Source organism: Mustela erminea, chromosome 8 (genome assembly GCF_009829155.1).
Source record: "Mustela erminea isolate mMusErm1 chromosome 8, mMusErm1.Pri, whole genome shotgun sequence".
Taxonomy (NCBI): Eukaryota; Metazoa; Chordata; class Mammalia; order Carnivora; family Mustelidae; genus Mustela; species Mustela erminea.
Genome location: NC_045621.1, coordinates 67099575 through 67116506, shown reverse-complemented (window position 1 = coordinate 67116506; position 16932 = coordinate 67099575). Strand labels below are relative to the sequence as shown.

At 45.3% G+C, this 16932-nt stretch overlaps 1 protein-coding gene, 1 non-coding gene and 1 pseudogene across 2 annotated transcripts in view; 1 reads left to right on the top strand and 2 right to left on the bottom strand.

The window, feature by feature from the left end:
* LOC116597768 (cytochrome b reductase 1) overlaps positions 1-11632 on the bottom strand; it is a 37747-nt gene extending 26115 nt beyond the window's left edge. Inside the window, exon 1 of the mRNA XM_032355932.1 lies at positions 11334-11632. Within this exon, the coding sequence (XP_032211823.1) occupies positions 11334-11526 (193 nt within the window). The 5' untranslated portion in view covers positions 11527-11632. The remainder of the gene's footprint in view (positions 1-11333) is intronic.
* On the top strand, positions 722-3180 carry LOC116596854 (annotated as a pseudogene).
* Positions 5569-5672, bottom strand: LOC116597970. Its single transcript, XR_004288883.1, has one exon. It is a non-coding gene; the product is annotated as a U6 spliceosomal RNA (small nuclear RNA).
* Positions 11633-16932: the final 5300 nt, after the last annotated feature.

The following is a 16932-nucleotide window of genomic DNA, read 5'->3' as shown; positions in this document are numbered from 1 at the left end:
ATGTATAAATAACCAAACCATGGTGGACTTGAGGAGAAAGGGCAACCTTAACAAATCAAACCACATTTCTTAAACAAGAAGCTACTCTTAACAGTTATAAAAACTTCCTGGAGAGCGGAATTTAAATATTTCTTGCTTCTTTGGCTTGGCATTTACTTAGACACCATTCCTGAGGTTCAGCGAGAAGGAAGAAAAAGGTCTCATAAGCCCATGAGGAAGGGAAGTGGCATCAAACAGCTACTTGTAACTGAAACAAGGGTTTTCTGTTAGAGGCCCTCATTGGCAAGACCATTTTTTCCCCAGAAAATGATGGAAAACATGAACACATATATATGAGAAATACATGTTAGATCTTTTAAAAGAAAAATTATTGGTAGTGGAATATGCTATTCTGATAAACTTAAAAAGAAAGCAAGGAAAGAAAGGAAAAAGGACATCAACACCTGCATTTAATTGGTTTTTGGACAAATGAAGGTGAAAAATGCAATAACTTGAATGGAATTTAATTATTAGAAAATTTCTCAGCTCTTCACTGCCTAATCAATTCAGGAATATGTGAAAATATTTACTTTCAAAGATGTAATCTCTGGTTTGACGTAGGCAATGCAAATTTGGAATCTGTCAAAGGATATGTGGAGAGAGGGACACTTGGAAGGAGAAAAGTCCCCAAACACAGACAACAATTTGTTTCTAGCTCTTCTGTGCTCATATCTTGTGATTCATGGAGGTAGGAGCATGTCTATTTCGTTCACTGCCATATCTCAGCATTTAGCACACTGCAGAAATCATTAAGTGTATGTTGAATAAATAAATTTAATGAAGTACAGTAACTTATTCAGTATTCCCCAGGAAATGAGCAGATCCTCTTTTAAAATGCATGAATCAAAAACTCAAGACAATTTGTACTGCTGATCCAAGTGTTAGTTCATATAAGACCAAATGGTCTTTTTAAGTAAGTAATAGGTACTCTACACTCGGGCCCACTTAACAGCTTTACATTAGCTTTAAGTGAACCCCAAAATAAAATAAGAGTAAGTTATTGTTTGAAGTACATTGTAATTTTATACGCTTATACATTCTAATTAAATATGGGGTACCTATTACACTTTTCTTAACTCTTTGAATAAAGCATTATTTTGACATCTTTGGTATAGGCTCCAAGCAGTATTATCAACTAATTTCCCTGTGCACCCAAAAAATGTGCCAGAATGTATCCAAAGACTTCAAGGTTAAACGTAAAAGCAGGGGTGACTGGGTGGCTCAGTCAGTCAGACGTCTGCCTGCCGCTCAGGACTTGGTTCTGGAGTCCTGGGATCAAGTCCGCATTGGGCTCCCTGCTTAGTGGAGAGCCTACTTCTCCCTCTGCCCCTCACCCTGTTCATGTTCTCTCTCTCTCTCTCTCAAATAAATCTTAAAACAAAACACGTAAAAGCAGATAACCGTTATTTATTTATTTATTTATTTATTTATTTATTAAGATTGTATTTATTTATTTGACAGACAGAGATCACAAGTAGGCAGAGAGGCAGGCAGAGAGAGAGAGAGAGAGGAGTTAGTAGGCTCCCCACAGAGCAGAGAGCCCCACGCGGGGCTCGATCCCAGGACCCTGGGATCATGACCTGAGCCGAAGGCAGAGGCTTTAACCCACTGAGCCACCTAGGCGCCCCCTGAGAACCGTTTTAAAATAATCTTCTTGGGGGGGACGCCTGGATGGTTCAGTCAGTTAAGCGTCTTTGACTCAGGTTATGATCCCAGGGTCTTGGAATCAAGTCCCCGGGGAGTCTGCTTCTCCCTCTGCCTGCCGCTCCCCCTGCTTGAGCTCTGACAAGTAAATAAATAAAATCTTAAAATAAAATAAAATAATCTTCTTAGATTCCTGCAGTGGCTCACAAAGAGAATCTGAACTCTGAAGCGCAGAGGCCTGAGACCCCCAGCCTGCAGGCACTGCGCAGGCGGAGCAGTCGGGGCTGGCGGGGCCAGGGACCCGGTGACGCTGCAGCAGCGGAGGCCTGCAGGCTTTGCTACCGGGCACTGCCCATTGTGACCCCCTGAGTGCCCACCTCCAGGTAGGGCCGGTCCCACGTCTGGCAGTGACAGAGCCGGGTGCCTACCTCACCCTCTCAAGGGCCCCCGGCAGCACCACGCCTGCCCTTCTGGAGCCTCCTGGCCCCCGGGGTGTTGCACCAGAACATCGAGATGGAGTCTGTGCACAAACTCCCGTAGGAGGAAGAGGGGGACAAGATGATGGAACAGAAGATGAAGGAGGAGCAGAGGAGAAGGAAGAAAAAGAAGATGGACGTGAGAATGTCACTGCAGGAGCCCAAGGAACAAATCTGAAGTTGCAGGAGAAGCTTTGGGCCCTAGAGGAAGAGAAGCACCAGCTTTTCCTGCAGCTCAAGAAAAGTTCGACGTGAGGAGGAGGAACGGGCGTGAAGAGGGACCCGACCGCTCTGCCGTCAGCTGCGCCCCGCAGAGCCTGGCTGCTCACACAGGGGCTCACCTCCTCGGCGTGCAAAAGAGCCCTGGAAGACAGTTAACCTGGTACCCTCCTGGTGGCTGAGAGGGCCAAGCAGATGTTCAGACGCCAAGTGCTTGGAACCCGGCACTACGTGGGCTCAGCAGCTGCTTTCGCAGGGAGCCCAGAGCCCGGTCAATTCCAAGGCGGCCCCAGCAGTGCCTACGGAACCGCCCGCCTCACTATGGACCCACTTAGCCAGCCGTTAGGCCCAGACTGCAGCTCAGAGCACCTTCGGCGTTTCCGGCAGCATGGTACCTGTCTTAGCCACAGCCACAGCTCTACGCAGGGCACTTTCCGCCCACCCAGACAGGTTTCCTACAGCCTGGCGGTAGGCTGTCCTTACAAAGGCAGATGAAACCAACAGACTGGTTTTTCTGACTCTTCCTGCACCCTATGTATCCCCAAGCTCTGCATGCACCCCCCGGACTCTCTGCCTCCCTCCAGATTCTGGGGAACAGGCAACCAGCAGTAAAGTCGGGCTTCCCAGTTACCAGGCAACCTGGTTCTCACCTCCCCTCATCCAGCAAAGCCCCAGAACTTGTGGTCCTACCACAAGTGACTATCAGATTTTTATCTTCAACCTGTCCCCCACTTTCTGCCATGGGTGAGGATCCCCGGTGTGTCCCAGTCCAATAAAATCCACCTGCCACGGGGCGGGGGGGTGGGGGGGATGTGGGGGGGTAGAATCTAAATTTTGAAACATGCCTGTGTATTCAAACTGTCTCACCACATGAATATCATGTAACTGAAAACCTTTAGAGAATCAAAATGCAGGAAGTGATTTGGATGATTTGGAAGATTTGTTTTAGTATCTTGGCACTTAAACATCTCTTTGAAGTGACTGAAATCACAAAGGCGGCTAGTTGGTAACAAATAGTGTGTGAAGAGAGAAAAATCCAATTAATTGCTAGACATTTATAAATATCCAGAAATCCTGCATTGTTAGAAACATCAGCTATATTTTCTTATGCCTCGTATCAATATAACAGATTAGAAATAGTACTGGCTCTGACATCACCTCTTTGTGATCTCTAAAATCTCTAAAATCAGGCACTGAACTTCAAATCCTACGGCTCAGGTTTTCCAAAGGAAACCATAATTCGGCTCTAGCAAACTCAAATAGGAACAACTTGTAGGCAAGACTACATTTTACTTCTTTGTTTTACAGAGTGTCTGGCATGCAGTAAGTGCTTAATTAATGTATGCTAGTTAAATAGCATGAGATATGAGAACTGAATGAATGAATGAACTTAGAAAAGTATGGCCTAAGTCTGTATCATTATTTCAAAGATATTTTGGCTTTTTAAGAAAGATTCTACAGGAAGAAAAGAAGTTATAACAAAGATTTCTGGTCTAATTTCTTAAAAGAGAAGATTGTTCTACTTTTTAAGGGAAAAATTTTAAATCCCACAAAATCAAGATGAGAAGCTCTAGCAGGAGTCACTTGTAAACTGGAAGGTATGGACTGGATTTGGTCCATAGATGTGTTTTGTTTGATCAGCATCATGTTTGGGGGTTTGTTTTGGTTTTGTGGCTGGTTTACTTTTAGATTGAACCAGGTTTTTTTTCTTTTCTTTTTAAAGATTTTATTTATTTACTAGACAGACAGATCACAAGTAGGCAGAGAGGCAGGCAGAAAGAGAGGAGGAAGCAGGCTCCCCGCTGAGCAGAGAGCCCGATGCGGGGCTCGATCCCAGGACCCTGAGATCACGACCTGAGCCGAAGGACTGAACACACTGAGCCACCCAGACGCCCCTAGATTGAACCAGTTTTTAAAAATCTGGGTTCTCCTGGATAATTGGAAGCTCTAGGCACTTTGGGCTGGCATCCCCATAGAGCTACATTCCGCTGCAGCTAAGAAGTTTCCTATTTTGTCCAGAGTAGGCGCTCTCTAATTCTTTACAATCCCCCCTCTGCCCTCAACACACACACACACACACACACACACACACACACACACACACACGGCATTTACCTTTTGTTGCACGAGGATCTGACCTTTGGTTAACTGTCCTAATAAACAGATACCAGGGGCTTGACATTAATGTTATTAGGCAACGTCAATTTATAATAAAAATTACCCCCTGATGGACTGGGAGAAACAATAAAAATTCTATAAATACCCAATAAAGCCAAACTTTGGGCTTCCCAGAGTGCAAAACTGTTATAACCTGTGATGGTTTCCTAGGGCTACCGTAATAAATTAGCACAAACAGAGTAGCTTCAAACAACAGAAATGTCTTCTCCCACAGTTCTGAAGGCCAATAGTCCAATATCAAGGTGTCTGGCAAGATTGGTTCCTTCTGGAGGCTTTGAGGCAGAATCCAGTCATACTTCTCTCCTAGCTTCTGGTGGCTGCTGGCAACTCTTGGTGTGCGTTGGCTTATAGACACATCATTTCAATATCTGCCTCCATCTTCACATTGCCTCTACCCTCTGTGTCTGTGTCCCAAGTCTTCTCTTTTCTAAGGTTACAAGTCATTGGATTTAGGCCCCACTCTAAATAAGGATGATCTCATTTTGAGATCCTAACTTTACATCTGCAAAGATACTACAGTCACATTCACAGATCTGTACGATTAGGAGTTAGATGTGTCTTTTTGGGGCCATTGTTCAACTCACTGTATATCCCCTTCAGGGACACTGGCAACCAGGTCTGTAGAGTATTACAAAAGATACTGGCTCCTTCCCTGGGGCTAAAAATACGTTATATGTTAATAAAAAATAAAATAAAATAAATATATTGGCTTCTGTGGGGCATGAGGACCTTAAGCTCTGATCCCACCAATACAGATCTTGCCTCTGATGTCTGAATGGTCTCCCAGAGAAAGACTGGTTTATGGGTGGATATATGGCTGCTATATGAACAATTGCAGAAAGGATGCCCATTACAAAAGAATACCAAATGCTGCCCTGGCAGCAAGCTCTGATGCCCAGTGTAGTCTTGGCAGTCTTGTGTATCTGAATGTTTAGTTGAACAGAGGAAGACACAGTAGTGGGTGCTATACCATTTCTCATATTGATTTTGTTTTTATTTATTTATTTATTTTTAAACGATGGAACGCTTCACGAATTTGCATGTCATCCTTGCGCAGGAGCCATGCTAATCTCTGTAACGTTCCAATTTTAGTATATGTGCTGCCAAAGCGAGCACTCTCATATAGATTTTATAAGCCATCCTTGTAAGTATGGCTTGTGGTTTAGACAACTGACCAAACTTTCATTAATTTAGTAAATATTTATCAAATGCAGACTGTATGTTCAGTAGCATTCCACACACAATGGATACAGCAGAGGAGAAAACAGACAAGGGAGCTTACATTCTAATAGAAGACAGACAATGAGTGAATAAATAACTAAAATAGTCAATGGTCAGAGTCTGGATAATACTGTATTTTGAGTTTGGAGTCTATAATTTTCTGAAGGATTGGATGAGAAGTATGCCAGGAAAAGAGGAATCCAGGATGACCATATGAACGTCCAGAAAGGATGAAGCTACCATTTACTAAGATGGGGAACCTGTGTAATGAGTGGTTTTGGAGGTATGAAGAAGATGGAGAGCTGAGGTTTGGACATGTCTAGTTGACATCCAAACAGAGATTCTGAGTAGACAGATGGATACGTGGGTCTGAAATTCCAGGGAGAGGTCCAAGCCAAAGACATAAATATCGGATTCAGTGAATAGACAGTGTTGAAAGCCACGAGACTGGATGAGATCACCAAGAGTATGAGTGCATCAAGAAAGGAGAAGTGCTCAAAAGACTGGGTTTTGGACACTTTAAATTTTAAGGATCAGGGAGAAGAGGAGGAACAAGCGAAGGACACTGAAAGGCATAGCCAGTGAAGAGAGTACAGCCAAGCACACCATGTGTTCTTGGAAGCCAAGTGAAGGAAGTGTCCCACGGAGGTCAGTTACACCAAATGCTGCTTTCTGATCAGGCAAGATGAAGGCTGAGAAGAGACATTGAATTAGCTACGTGCTTGCCACTAGTAACTATGTTAAGAGCAATTTTGACTGAGCAGTGGAGTAAAAGTCTGACTGGAGTGGCTTCAAAACAGGACAAGGGAGAGGAATGGGAGATACTTTTTTGTTTATACTTCAGGTGTTGACAAAAATTTCCAAACATGTTCTATGGTAATGGAAGCAGAGAACTGAAACAGTAGCTGAAGGGGGAACATGGCGTTAAGAGTGCTGCTGGTTTTATGAGGACAGACATTATAACATGTTGGAAATAATCCAACGGTGGGAAGAAAGTTTATGATGCAGAAGGAAAAAGGGAGGATTGATGTCTTTGGTAGACAAGAGGAGACAGAGGTCTTACTTAGATGGCAACATTCTAATGGGCCTGAGGTCTTTAGAAGAAAGATGCACTTCCAATATAATCTGATGCTCGTTCTTCCTAAATAAATCTTTGCAGCCAAACTGGCTAAACAGGCTAATCACTGAGGGGCAAGGGAGGGCACTTTTACTTTAGATGCTATCATTATCATCCCAAATGAGTAAAATTGCATTTTGTTACTAACAGTTTAATGAAGGTACAGAGCTAATCACTCCTTTGTTCTTACTGGCCTACTGTCTGTCGGTTCTAGGTGTTATTTTAGAGCCAGATATACAAAAAAGTGAGCAAAATAATCATTTCTATAACATTTTTATTAGTTACATTACAAAGAGATCTGCATGTCTTTATTTATAACAAAAATTCTGTTTTGGGTTGCCTTGCATTGTGTCCTTATGCCCTGTAGCAAGCTTCCTTTCCCTAAAATTGGTAGGTTTTGTTCTGGGTGGTGCTCCCAAGACTGGTTTTGGGGTAGGTATCTGGGGCATTCTCTCCATTGTCCTCTGGGCCAGGCTCTATCCCAAGAGCCTTTTCAACCACACTTAAGTGGACTTGGAATGTGGTCACTTCTAGAGGCATTTATCGGATATGCCAACTGCCTTTTAAGAAGTACTCAGTTTCTTTTTGTTCGCCTTTTAAATGTTATTGAAACGTAGTTACATTTTCTCACAAAGCCAACTTGAGATCATTACACAATTCAGTTTCTCTCCCCTCAGATTATACAGTAAACGGAATTCTACATGTGGAAAACGGAGGAGGATAGAATTGCTGAAACTTCTATTCCACAAATTTAAATATTTGAATTTTCTACCTTTTACCGAATAACACATTCCACCTTGCTGAACCTTTTAAAAGGTCAGCTGCCACTTTGAGAGGGTTTATTTGTTTCACTCTTTTCTGCAGCCTTCTTTTCCAAGGTTGTTTCTCTGGTTTCCTGGCAGTGTTATTTACTTCATGGGAAACATTCCTTTCAGAGAAGCACAAAGCCTCTTCTAAGTTCTCTTTGAAACTCTTCCTTAATCACTAGATATTTACTAGATATTCCACTCGTTTAAAATTTTATTTCAGTTTTAGATATCCCACTGTTGGTTATATTCTCTTTTAGAACACATGTATTTCTCAAAATATATCTGGACTATGTGTCTGCGGGCCTCCATGTGCACACATTTATTTTGTAACTTTTCTGCTAACCCCAGAGCTTACTTTTTAAAGGTGTTTCACAAGACTCTTGCTTGTTCTCAAATGGTTTTAAGTATTGCTTACTGTTTGTGTATTGTATTTGTAAGGCATTTCATGCTTAGAATAATAACTGTAATTTAGCCTTCCCTTCCTCATCTCTAAATATTTGTGCATCACAGACAAATTCAGTTGCATCCTTTTCATTACTAGAGATCTGAAAGAGCAAAACCTAAAAACTTCCTCCCTGAAACAATTACACACAGTAAAAAAGCCCTGTTCTAGCATGACTGGTCTGTAATGTGTGTTTCCCTCCTGGCCTATAATGTTGATTACTGAACACTTCTCCTTCCACTGCTGGACCCGAGGGGACACTGGCCCACTGAGATTTGTACAAACTTGGGAGTACTATGCATGTGCCTGTCTGCAGGAAGCAGCTTATGTTTATGTTGATTAAATGCATTATCTGATTTAAGTGCTTTGCAAATTTGGAATCCAAATAGTAAACAGGAGAGATATTCCAAAACAGATACAAATACCATAACTAAGCTTTAAGAAAACAAAGTTTGCATAAAATAAACAGATGAAAATTCCCCAAATATCCATTTACAAGTTTTGGGGTTTTTTTTTCTTTTTTTTTTTTTTTTTTTGTAAGAGAGAGTGAGAGACTCCCCTAGGTGGGGCTTGATGTCCCAACCCTAAGATCACAACCTGAGCCATAATCAAGCTTAATGGGCTGAGGTACCCAGGCGCCCTTCCATTTACATGTTTTTGCCCCAAAGTGAGTATGGACAGATTAAGAAAAGCCCATAGTTTAGAGAAACTAGAAAACTTTTAGGAAAACTCTAATGGACTCTAACAGGAATAAAGAATTTCAAGGTGTATTTTAGATGAAGTGTTTGCTCCTCTTAAGAATATTTTGCAGAAAGTAAGCATATTACCTTAAAGGCAGAGAAATGAACCCTGAAAATAAGGGTAAGGTACTTAGCTGCTCTGTGTCTTGGTTTATTCTTAAATCCCTGTGAAAGAATGCACTAGTGGGCATACAGAATGCACTCAATAAATGTTAGTGACTGTTTTGTGACCATCTCCTCTTGGGTCAATCAGGAAACAACTAGTATCATCTGTGTTTCCCTTATCCTCACAATTATGAGAAGACTCTGGAAAATTTTCTGGTATTAGGAGATGCTCTGAAGTGCTGGTTGGAAGAGATAAGGAGACTGTTTCTCCTACTTTGAGCAAACAGAGGACGTTGGCAGCTCTGGCCACACTTCAGGGCTCCACCACCAAGGAAAGAGTGCTTCTGATGACAGCGACTTTGGAAATGGAGTATGTTTTTCTCATTTTCGGTCAGTAGCAAAATCACCTAGACTTACCTAAGGAAATAACTTGGCTGCCTGATGGCCCTCGCACCCCGTTGCCTATGGCAACCCAGGTGAACTAAGCCTGAGCAACACCTACCACTGCATCCCAGGGTGAGAGGGTGCTGGCCACACCTGTGGAAGGCAGCAGCAACGTTTTACACCAAAACAAAAATCTTTGCTTTGCGAAAAAGATCAGAGCTCTTTTCTTCACTTGTTTGTTTTGGAGAGCCAGATACTGGTGGAGAAAAGGTGGCCTGCTCAAAGACAAGGCTTAGAGGTTTCAGCTGATGGGCACCTCTTTCTGAAACCTTTATGCTTCTATCCATTGTTTTCTGAGCTATAACCACCCCCCACCCACCGCTTTCTACCTTCTTCTAAATACTTTATCAACCAGGCCTTGACTCCACTTTTTGAAAAGTGTCTACAAATAAATGGGGCTTGCCCCACTAGCTAAAGCTTCCTTTCCAGCCAAGCAGCAGAGGAAGGAAACTGTCAGGACACTGAGTGTCACTACACAGCCACAGTAAAAACCACCATGGATGGGGGGAAGCGGGAGTGCAGAGGTGAAATGGGTGAAGGTGGTCAAAAGTTACAAACTTCCAGGTATAAAATAAGCACAGCATGATGACTACATGAATAATACTATATTGTATATTTGAGCCGTGGCTGAGAAAGTAGATCTTAAAGGTCGCTAAGAGAGCACATCTTCAAAGTTCTTATCACAAGAAAAAAAAAAAATGTGTAGCAATGTGAGTGGGTGCATGTTAGCTAGATTTACTGTGGTAACCATTCCGATTTATAAATCCTGAATATAATCATACACCTGGCCATGTTACACACATGAAACATGTGTGTCAATTATACCCCAAAACAAAAATCAAAACAAAATCTGCTGTCCACGGAACCCTCCCTCTCGGTCAGCCTCATCCCAGGCAGCGCAGGCCCGGAGCTGGCTCGTGTGGGGCCAAACATGGACACGGCAAACCCCAAGGATGTCTCAAGCACAAGCCCGTCTGGGAGCCAGGCGGCCGGCCGCAGGCCCTCACCTGGCATCTCCTGCCCGATTCGGGGCCAGCGCCCAACGGGAAGGCCCGCAGGGGAAACTTCCCTGGTCTGCAGCCACAAAAACAAGTTGGGCTCAAGTCTGTCCCATGACCAGGCAGGGCAGCCTAACACCCTTTTGAGTCCCGGAGGCTTCCCGGACTGCACTGAACTGAACGCTCTACGTGGAGTGAAACCCCAGTTGATGTTTTCCTCACCCTGGCCACCGGCTGACCGGCCGGCCCCTTCACTCAGGACCGAGGCCGGTACCGGGACCGACAAATTCTCGCCCCACCATTTCCCCCGTTGCGTTTCTCTCCCAATCTGCCCCCCTGAATAAAGTTCCGAGAAAGGCCTCGCCTAAAGAGCCTCTCTGCGCCAGGGACCGCGCAGGCTCCTTTCACAGGGGGCGATTTTCGGGGCTACTGCGCTAGGGAGGCACGGCTCTCCAGCCTCCCTCTTGCGTCCCGGCTTCGGGGGTCACCCGGCGCTTCCAGCGCGCCCCCGCCACTCGCAGCAAAGAGTTAACCAAGTGGGGCCGGCGGAGCGGGCCACCCGCCCGGCAGCAGCTGTGCTCTGCCTTCCCTTCTCCCCGAGGCGTCTGGCCGCGCTCCCCGGCCCCGCGCGCCGCCCCAGGGCCGCCGCTGCCCGCTAGCCCACGTCGGCCGAGTCACGGCTCTGCGCGCCCGCTGCCCCCGACTCGGTCCCGCCGCCGCGCCCCGCCGTCTCGGCGCCAGGGCGCCCTCCGCTCGCGCCCCGCGCACCCCCCTCACCCCCCTCACCCCCTCGCTCGCCCACGTCGGCCCCACTCGGCTGAGAGCGATCCGTCCCGGGCCCCGGCCGTTGCGTCCCTCCCCGCTGCCTCCCTCCCCGCTGCCTCCCAGGAGATGCCAGTACCGATGCCCTGGATGAAGACGAAGCCGGTGACCATGAGCACCGGGTGCCAGTTAAACTCGAGCGCGGTCCCATCCCAGCCGAGTCCCTCCCGGTAGTGGAGGACCCAGATGAGGGTGAAGATCACGGACAGGAAGCCGACGAGGAGCGACGACACCAGCAGCCCCAGAAAGCCCTTGTAGCCGTCCATGGCCATCAGAGCCCCATAGCCAGCCGCAAGAACTCTGCCAGGCGGCGGCGGCGGCCTTAATGTTCTGACTCCGGGGCGGGACGCGGGCTTCTACTCCTGCGAGCTGCCTCCGCCCGGGAGGAGGGGCTTCCCCGCCAGCCGCTGGAATCTCGGGGCCGCCCCCTGGCCCGGCATCCAGTAACTCACCCAGTTCGTTGCTGGGGCGAGAGCTGGAAGGATTACATACCCACCGCTTGCCGTGTCCATTGTTTGTGAGATGATTAAGGAGTAGGGCTACCGCTAGGTTTTGAGAAGAGAGGTTGGGATTGTGTATTGATTTTAATTAACGAAGCCTGCTGAGCCCCAGCCCTGAGGACTGGCTGTCTTCAGTAGATGCCAGGAATGTGCCCAAGAGGCCTTACCTAACAAGGAAACTCTTTGCAGTTTGCGCTTTAGAGAGGGAAGACAGACATCTCCTGGACCCTGAATTTGCCTACACAGTGTGATAAATAATGGATCATAAAAGTGCCCACCTACACAGACTAATCTGGACCAAAGCCCCACTTTGATGAAATGAAACTTCACTCTTTCCCCTCTTTCCAGCATCCCTGTTACCGTCTCCATTAGACTGTCTGTTGCTATAAAAGAAAACGTGGCTCTTGGGGCCCCTGTGTGGCTCAGTCTGTTAAGCATGTCTGCCTTTGTCCTGGGATGGGGCCCCATGTCCAGATCCTTACTCAGTAGGGAGCCTGCTTCTCCCTCTTCCTCTGCCTGCTGCTCCCCCTGCCCATGCTCTCTCTCTCTCTCTGTTAAATAAATAAAATCTTAAACAACAACAACAAAACAAAACAAAACCAAAAACGTGACTCTGGCTGTTAGGGCCTCTAGAATGCATTGGAACATTCACTTCTAGCTTCTCCCTGTAGCTCATCTCCAAGGACTGGTTTACCATATTGTCTTGTTGCCATTTTGAAAGATCTTTGGATGCGCAGGCAGCATGTAGAAGTGATTTTCAACAGAAAGACCAAGGAAGTAGGAGTGTCGAGCCCTGGTGGTAGGGCAGGATTAAGGGTTATGAGTAGGAGGCGGCACACTTCACCTGTCATTACTTTTCCCTTAGTGGAGAAAGAGAGGGAGAATACGTATGTCGGAAAGAAGGACCCGTGCCTGCAGTATAAGGCTTTCTGTGGTCTGGCCCAGCCTCACCCTCCTCTCTCGTCCTTTCACACCCTGACTGGCCCTAAGTCCATAGCTGTAAACTTCTCACCCAGCTCCTGACCCCTCTACCCACATCCTTGCCTTTGAATTTTCCTGACCCCATCTCCACCAACACATCTTCTCCAAATCTGCCTTTGCCTCTGCTTTATGCCTCCACTCACCTACCTCCCCATCCAATGCCTCTGTGTTTCATTTTCAAACTGTGATGTAATCATCTGTTCCTGTGGCTGTCTCCACTCCCCAGACCGTCCCCTTGAGAGTATGAACTGTCTGATTTATCATTTTATTCTTCCTTGGCATCTAGTAGTTACTCAGTAAATGAAGCGGACTGAGCATATAAGGATCCTGGCCAGAAATAGATGACACATTCCAACTGGGCAATTTAATAATGAACGGGACTATTTGCAAAGTTGTGGGCAGGGCATAGGAAACCACAAGGGTTTGGCAGTGCCCAGGCCTGAAGGGAAGACGGTTACTGGAATCGAGAGAACTGTGTAAAGAGGGCAGTCTCACTGAGGTTCTGGCCTTGAGTTGAGCCTGCAGCGACCTCACACGCAGGAAGAATGAGAAGCAGGATGAATATTCCAGTCTGACTCTCTTCCCCTCCAATTTCCTGCCCAGGGTCCCAAATGGCTGACCCTTCTCAGAAGCTGATGTAGTCTGTATAGATCAGCCTTCCAGGACACACACCAGGGTGGAAAAGGGTAGAAGCAAACCCATAGGAATGAACAGAAACTATCACCGAATCGTCCAGTTTTATTTTTTTACTTTTTTGGCTCCTGAGTGCCGTAAACATTCCCTATTTAATTTTTTTTTTTTTTTAAAGATTTTATTCATCCATTCGACAGAGAGAGATCACAAGTAGGCAGAGAGGCAGGCAGAGAGAGAGAGAGAGAGGAGGAAGCAGGCTCTCCGCTGAGCAGAGAGACCGATGTGGGATTCGATCCCAGGACCCTGAGATCATGACCTGAGCCGAAGGCAGAGGCTTAACCCACTGAGCCACCCAGGCGCCCTCCCTATTTAATTTTATGCTGTTTCTCTTCCTTTGTGATCTTCAGCTAGTAATTCTTTAACAATGTCATTGTGTTCCTATTCTTTTCCCTTAATTCCTTGTCCCCGGTTAACTTCTTCACCTCCTTTACTCAACATCTGTACTCCACTCTGGAGTTTATTTTGCTCCACAGAAGCAGCAAATAAGAATCTCTGGGATTCCAGATTCCATTCAATCCAGTTAATGGATTCCATTCCATTTAACAAAACATCTTAGGAGAATGAAAACATGGCCAAATGGTACAGATGGTGTTGAATTATCTTGCACTTACAAGCTAAACTGAGAGGATTTCAACTTTTAAGTCGTTCTTGTCAAAAGTTCAGAAAGAACAGAAAACCAATAAATCATGCAAGTAGTTACTAGTAAAAGTTTATTTATTGGGCACACAGCAAAAAGACAGTTTACAGAATAGGAGCATTCAAATCAAAACATGGAATGAAGTTCAGGGGTACAGGTATATTGTTATAAAGCAGCTTATGTAGTGAGAAATCGGTGACTATTAGTTTTTCACAGTGATTTTTTGTCAAAGTTTTTTTTTTTTTTTTAATTTATTTATCTGACGGAGAGCACAAGCAAGGGGAGAGGCAGGCAGAGAGAGAGAGAAATGGGCACCCCACCAAGCAGGAAGTCTGACATAGGGCTGGATCACAGGAACTCCAAGATCATGACCAGAGCTAAAGGCAGATGCTCAACCGACTGAGCCACCCAAGCACCCTTCACAGTGACTGATTTTAATATTAGATATTCTTTTTTAATTAATTAATTGATTGATTGATTAATTTATTTATTTATGATTTTATTTATTTATTTGACTGAGAAAGAAGCAGTGAGAGAAGAAACACAAGCAAGGGGAGTGGGAGAGGGAGAGGCAGCCTTCCCACCGAGCAGGGAGCCCGATGCTTCATCCCAGAATCGTAGGATCAGGACCTGAGGTGAAGACAGACACTTAAGGACTGAACCACCCAGGCGCCCCTCTCAGTGACTGGTTTTAATATTAGATTTTTGTAAAAGATAGGGAATTGATCAGTGGTTATCTCATATCAATCTTGTGAAACACTCCAAGTTTTGGTTATGATTTCCAGAGGCATAAGCCAAAAATGACCTTTGTCAAATTAGTCTTACAAAGTGAGCTAAATTAAGCTTTGCTTGTATGGTTAAACTCATTTTGTCTGTTCAGGCAATTTTCAAGCCTGGTCTCCATTTGTTTCTTAATATCCTTGAAGAACCTAACTTTGATAAAACTTGTCACTTGAAAGAGAAACATTTTTTTTTTAAAGATTTTATTTATTTATTTGACAGAGAGAAAGATCACAAGTAGGCAGAGAGACAGGCAGAGGGGGGGGGGAAGCAGGCTCCCCTCTGAGCAGAGAGCCCAATGCAGGGCTCGATCCCAGGACCCTGGGACCATGACCTGAGCTGAAGGCAGAGGCTTAACCCACTGAGCCACTCAGGTGCCCCGAAAGAGAAACATTTTTAATAAATATTGTTGTGGTTTAGTATTAACAACTTTTTAAAACAAGAGTTGTTCAATACCAGAGGTTTCCCTTGGGAGATGGTAAACAATTTGTCACCAAAGTCAGACTAGACAATCTGTCAGCAATGCTATCAAAGGGATTCCTGATGTTTGTGGGGGAAGATGGGGCGTGGGGGTGTGGCAATGCACACCACAGGCTAGTCTTCCTGAAACCCTGGGATGCTTCAAACATGCACAGGTTGGTATAGGTTTTGTTTTGCTTTGTCCCTGACAGACATAGAATGCAGAGTAAAGAGAGGACCAGAAGGGATAGGGAAAGAAAATCCAAACCCCACCCATCAGGAGATCAGGAACCAGGTGTCCTAGATGCATGAGGTATTGTTACATTTCTTTTGGTGCATACAGAAGTCCACTATTTTTTTTTTTAAGATTTTATTTATTTATTTATTTGACACTCAGAAATCACAAGCTGGCAGGGAGGCAGGCAGAGAGAGAGAGAGAGGGAAGCAGGCTCCCTGCTGAGCAGAGAGCCTGATGTGGGGCTTGATCCCAGGAGCTTGAGATCATGCCCTGAGTCAAAGGCAGAGGCTTAACCCACTGAGCCACCCAGGCGCCCCAGAAGTCCACTATTCTAATGTGAAGTGTAGTAAATTGTGCCTACTGGTTTGCTTTATGGAATAAGTGGACCATTATTTAAATTTTCAAATAGTGACTGTGTGTTGGTTACTCTATTTGACCCTCCATTCTCCATCCTTCATTGCCTTGTCTTCTGCCCGGGCAGGCTCCTTGACAATTGGCTTCCAATGGGCTTTGGCCAATGTGCTTAAGATGGAGATTAGAGGGCAGGAAGAAAGAGAGGTCCACCTTTTTATCTTTCTCTGCCTCCTTCCCAGGCCATGGTTTTTGCAATGGTACATTCCTTTGCCATAACAAGGTTTGAGTGACCCCTATTCCACATCTGGAACTCTCCTAGGGTCAGGTAACACCATGCCCACTTACTTATACAAGCCCATGTGCAGTGTGAGCGCCCCCTTGCTTGTCCCTTCTCTTCACTATTCCTTGTTGGCTTTTCTTAAGCCTGTTTGCACCTCTGTAAATACTCCCTTTATTACACTGTCTTTCATGAAACTTGGCGCACACCAGCTGTTTCCTGCAGGATCCTGACAGACAAGTAGAAAAATTGTCTCACCATTGTGACTTTTCCCTTAGCCCCACAAAATTGTCTATGCCTTTTTAGGACATATTATGAAAGGACAAATATATGAACCAAGAAAAAAACCACAAGTGGGAGGAATGTACTCAAACATCTTGTTCTCCCTTCTACTGGACAAGAGATCTGAGGATCAGAAAGCTGTCTCGGTGACTCACAGCTGACACCCTGACCCAAGATGTAACCAAGCTCGGGCAGTAGTCCAAGGCTCCTTAGCAAAATAGAGCAAGGATTATGACTTTGAAAAGAACAAAAGTCCATGTTAATAAGAGGAATATACTTCCCCATGTGAGGCTAGACTGTTGTCTTTGTAGAAAAAAAACGAATGTCTGCTTTGCTGAGATGTTTCTCCTCTAAAGGGAAAACTGGTGAGGAGATTAGCTCCAGCTCTGGCTGTGGGGAGACCGGCTGTGGAGTCAGCCTCTCTTATCTCTCTAACTCTAGAGGCTCTCAGAATCTACCTGCCCCAAGAGGGCAGAG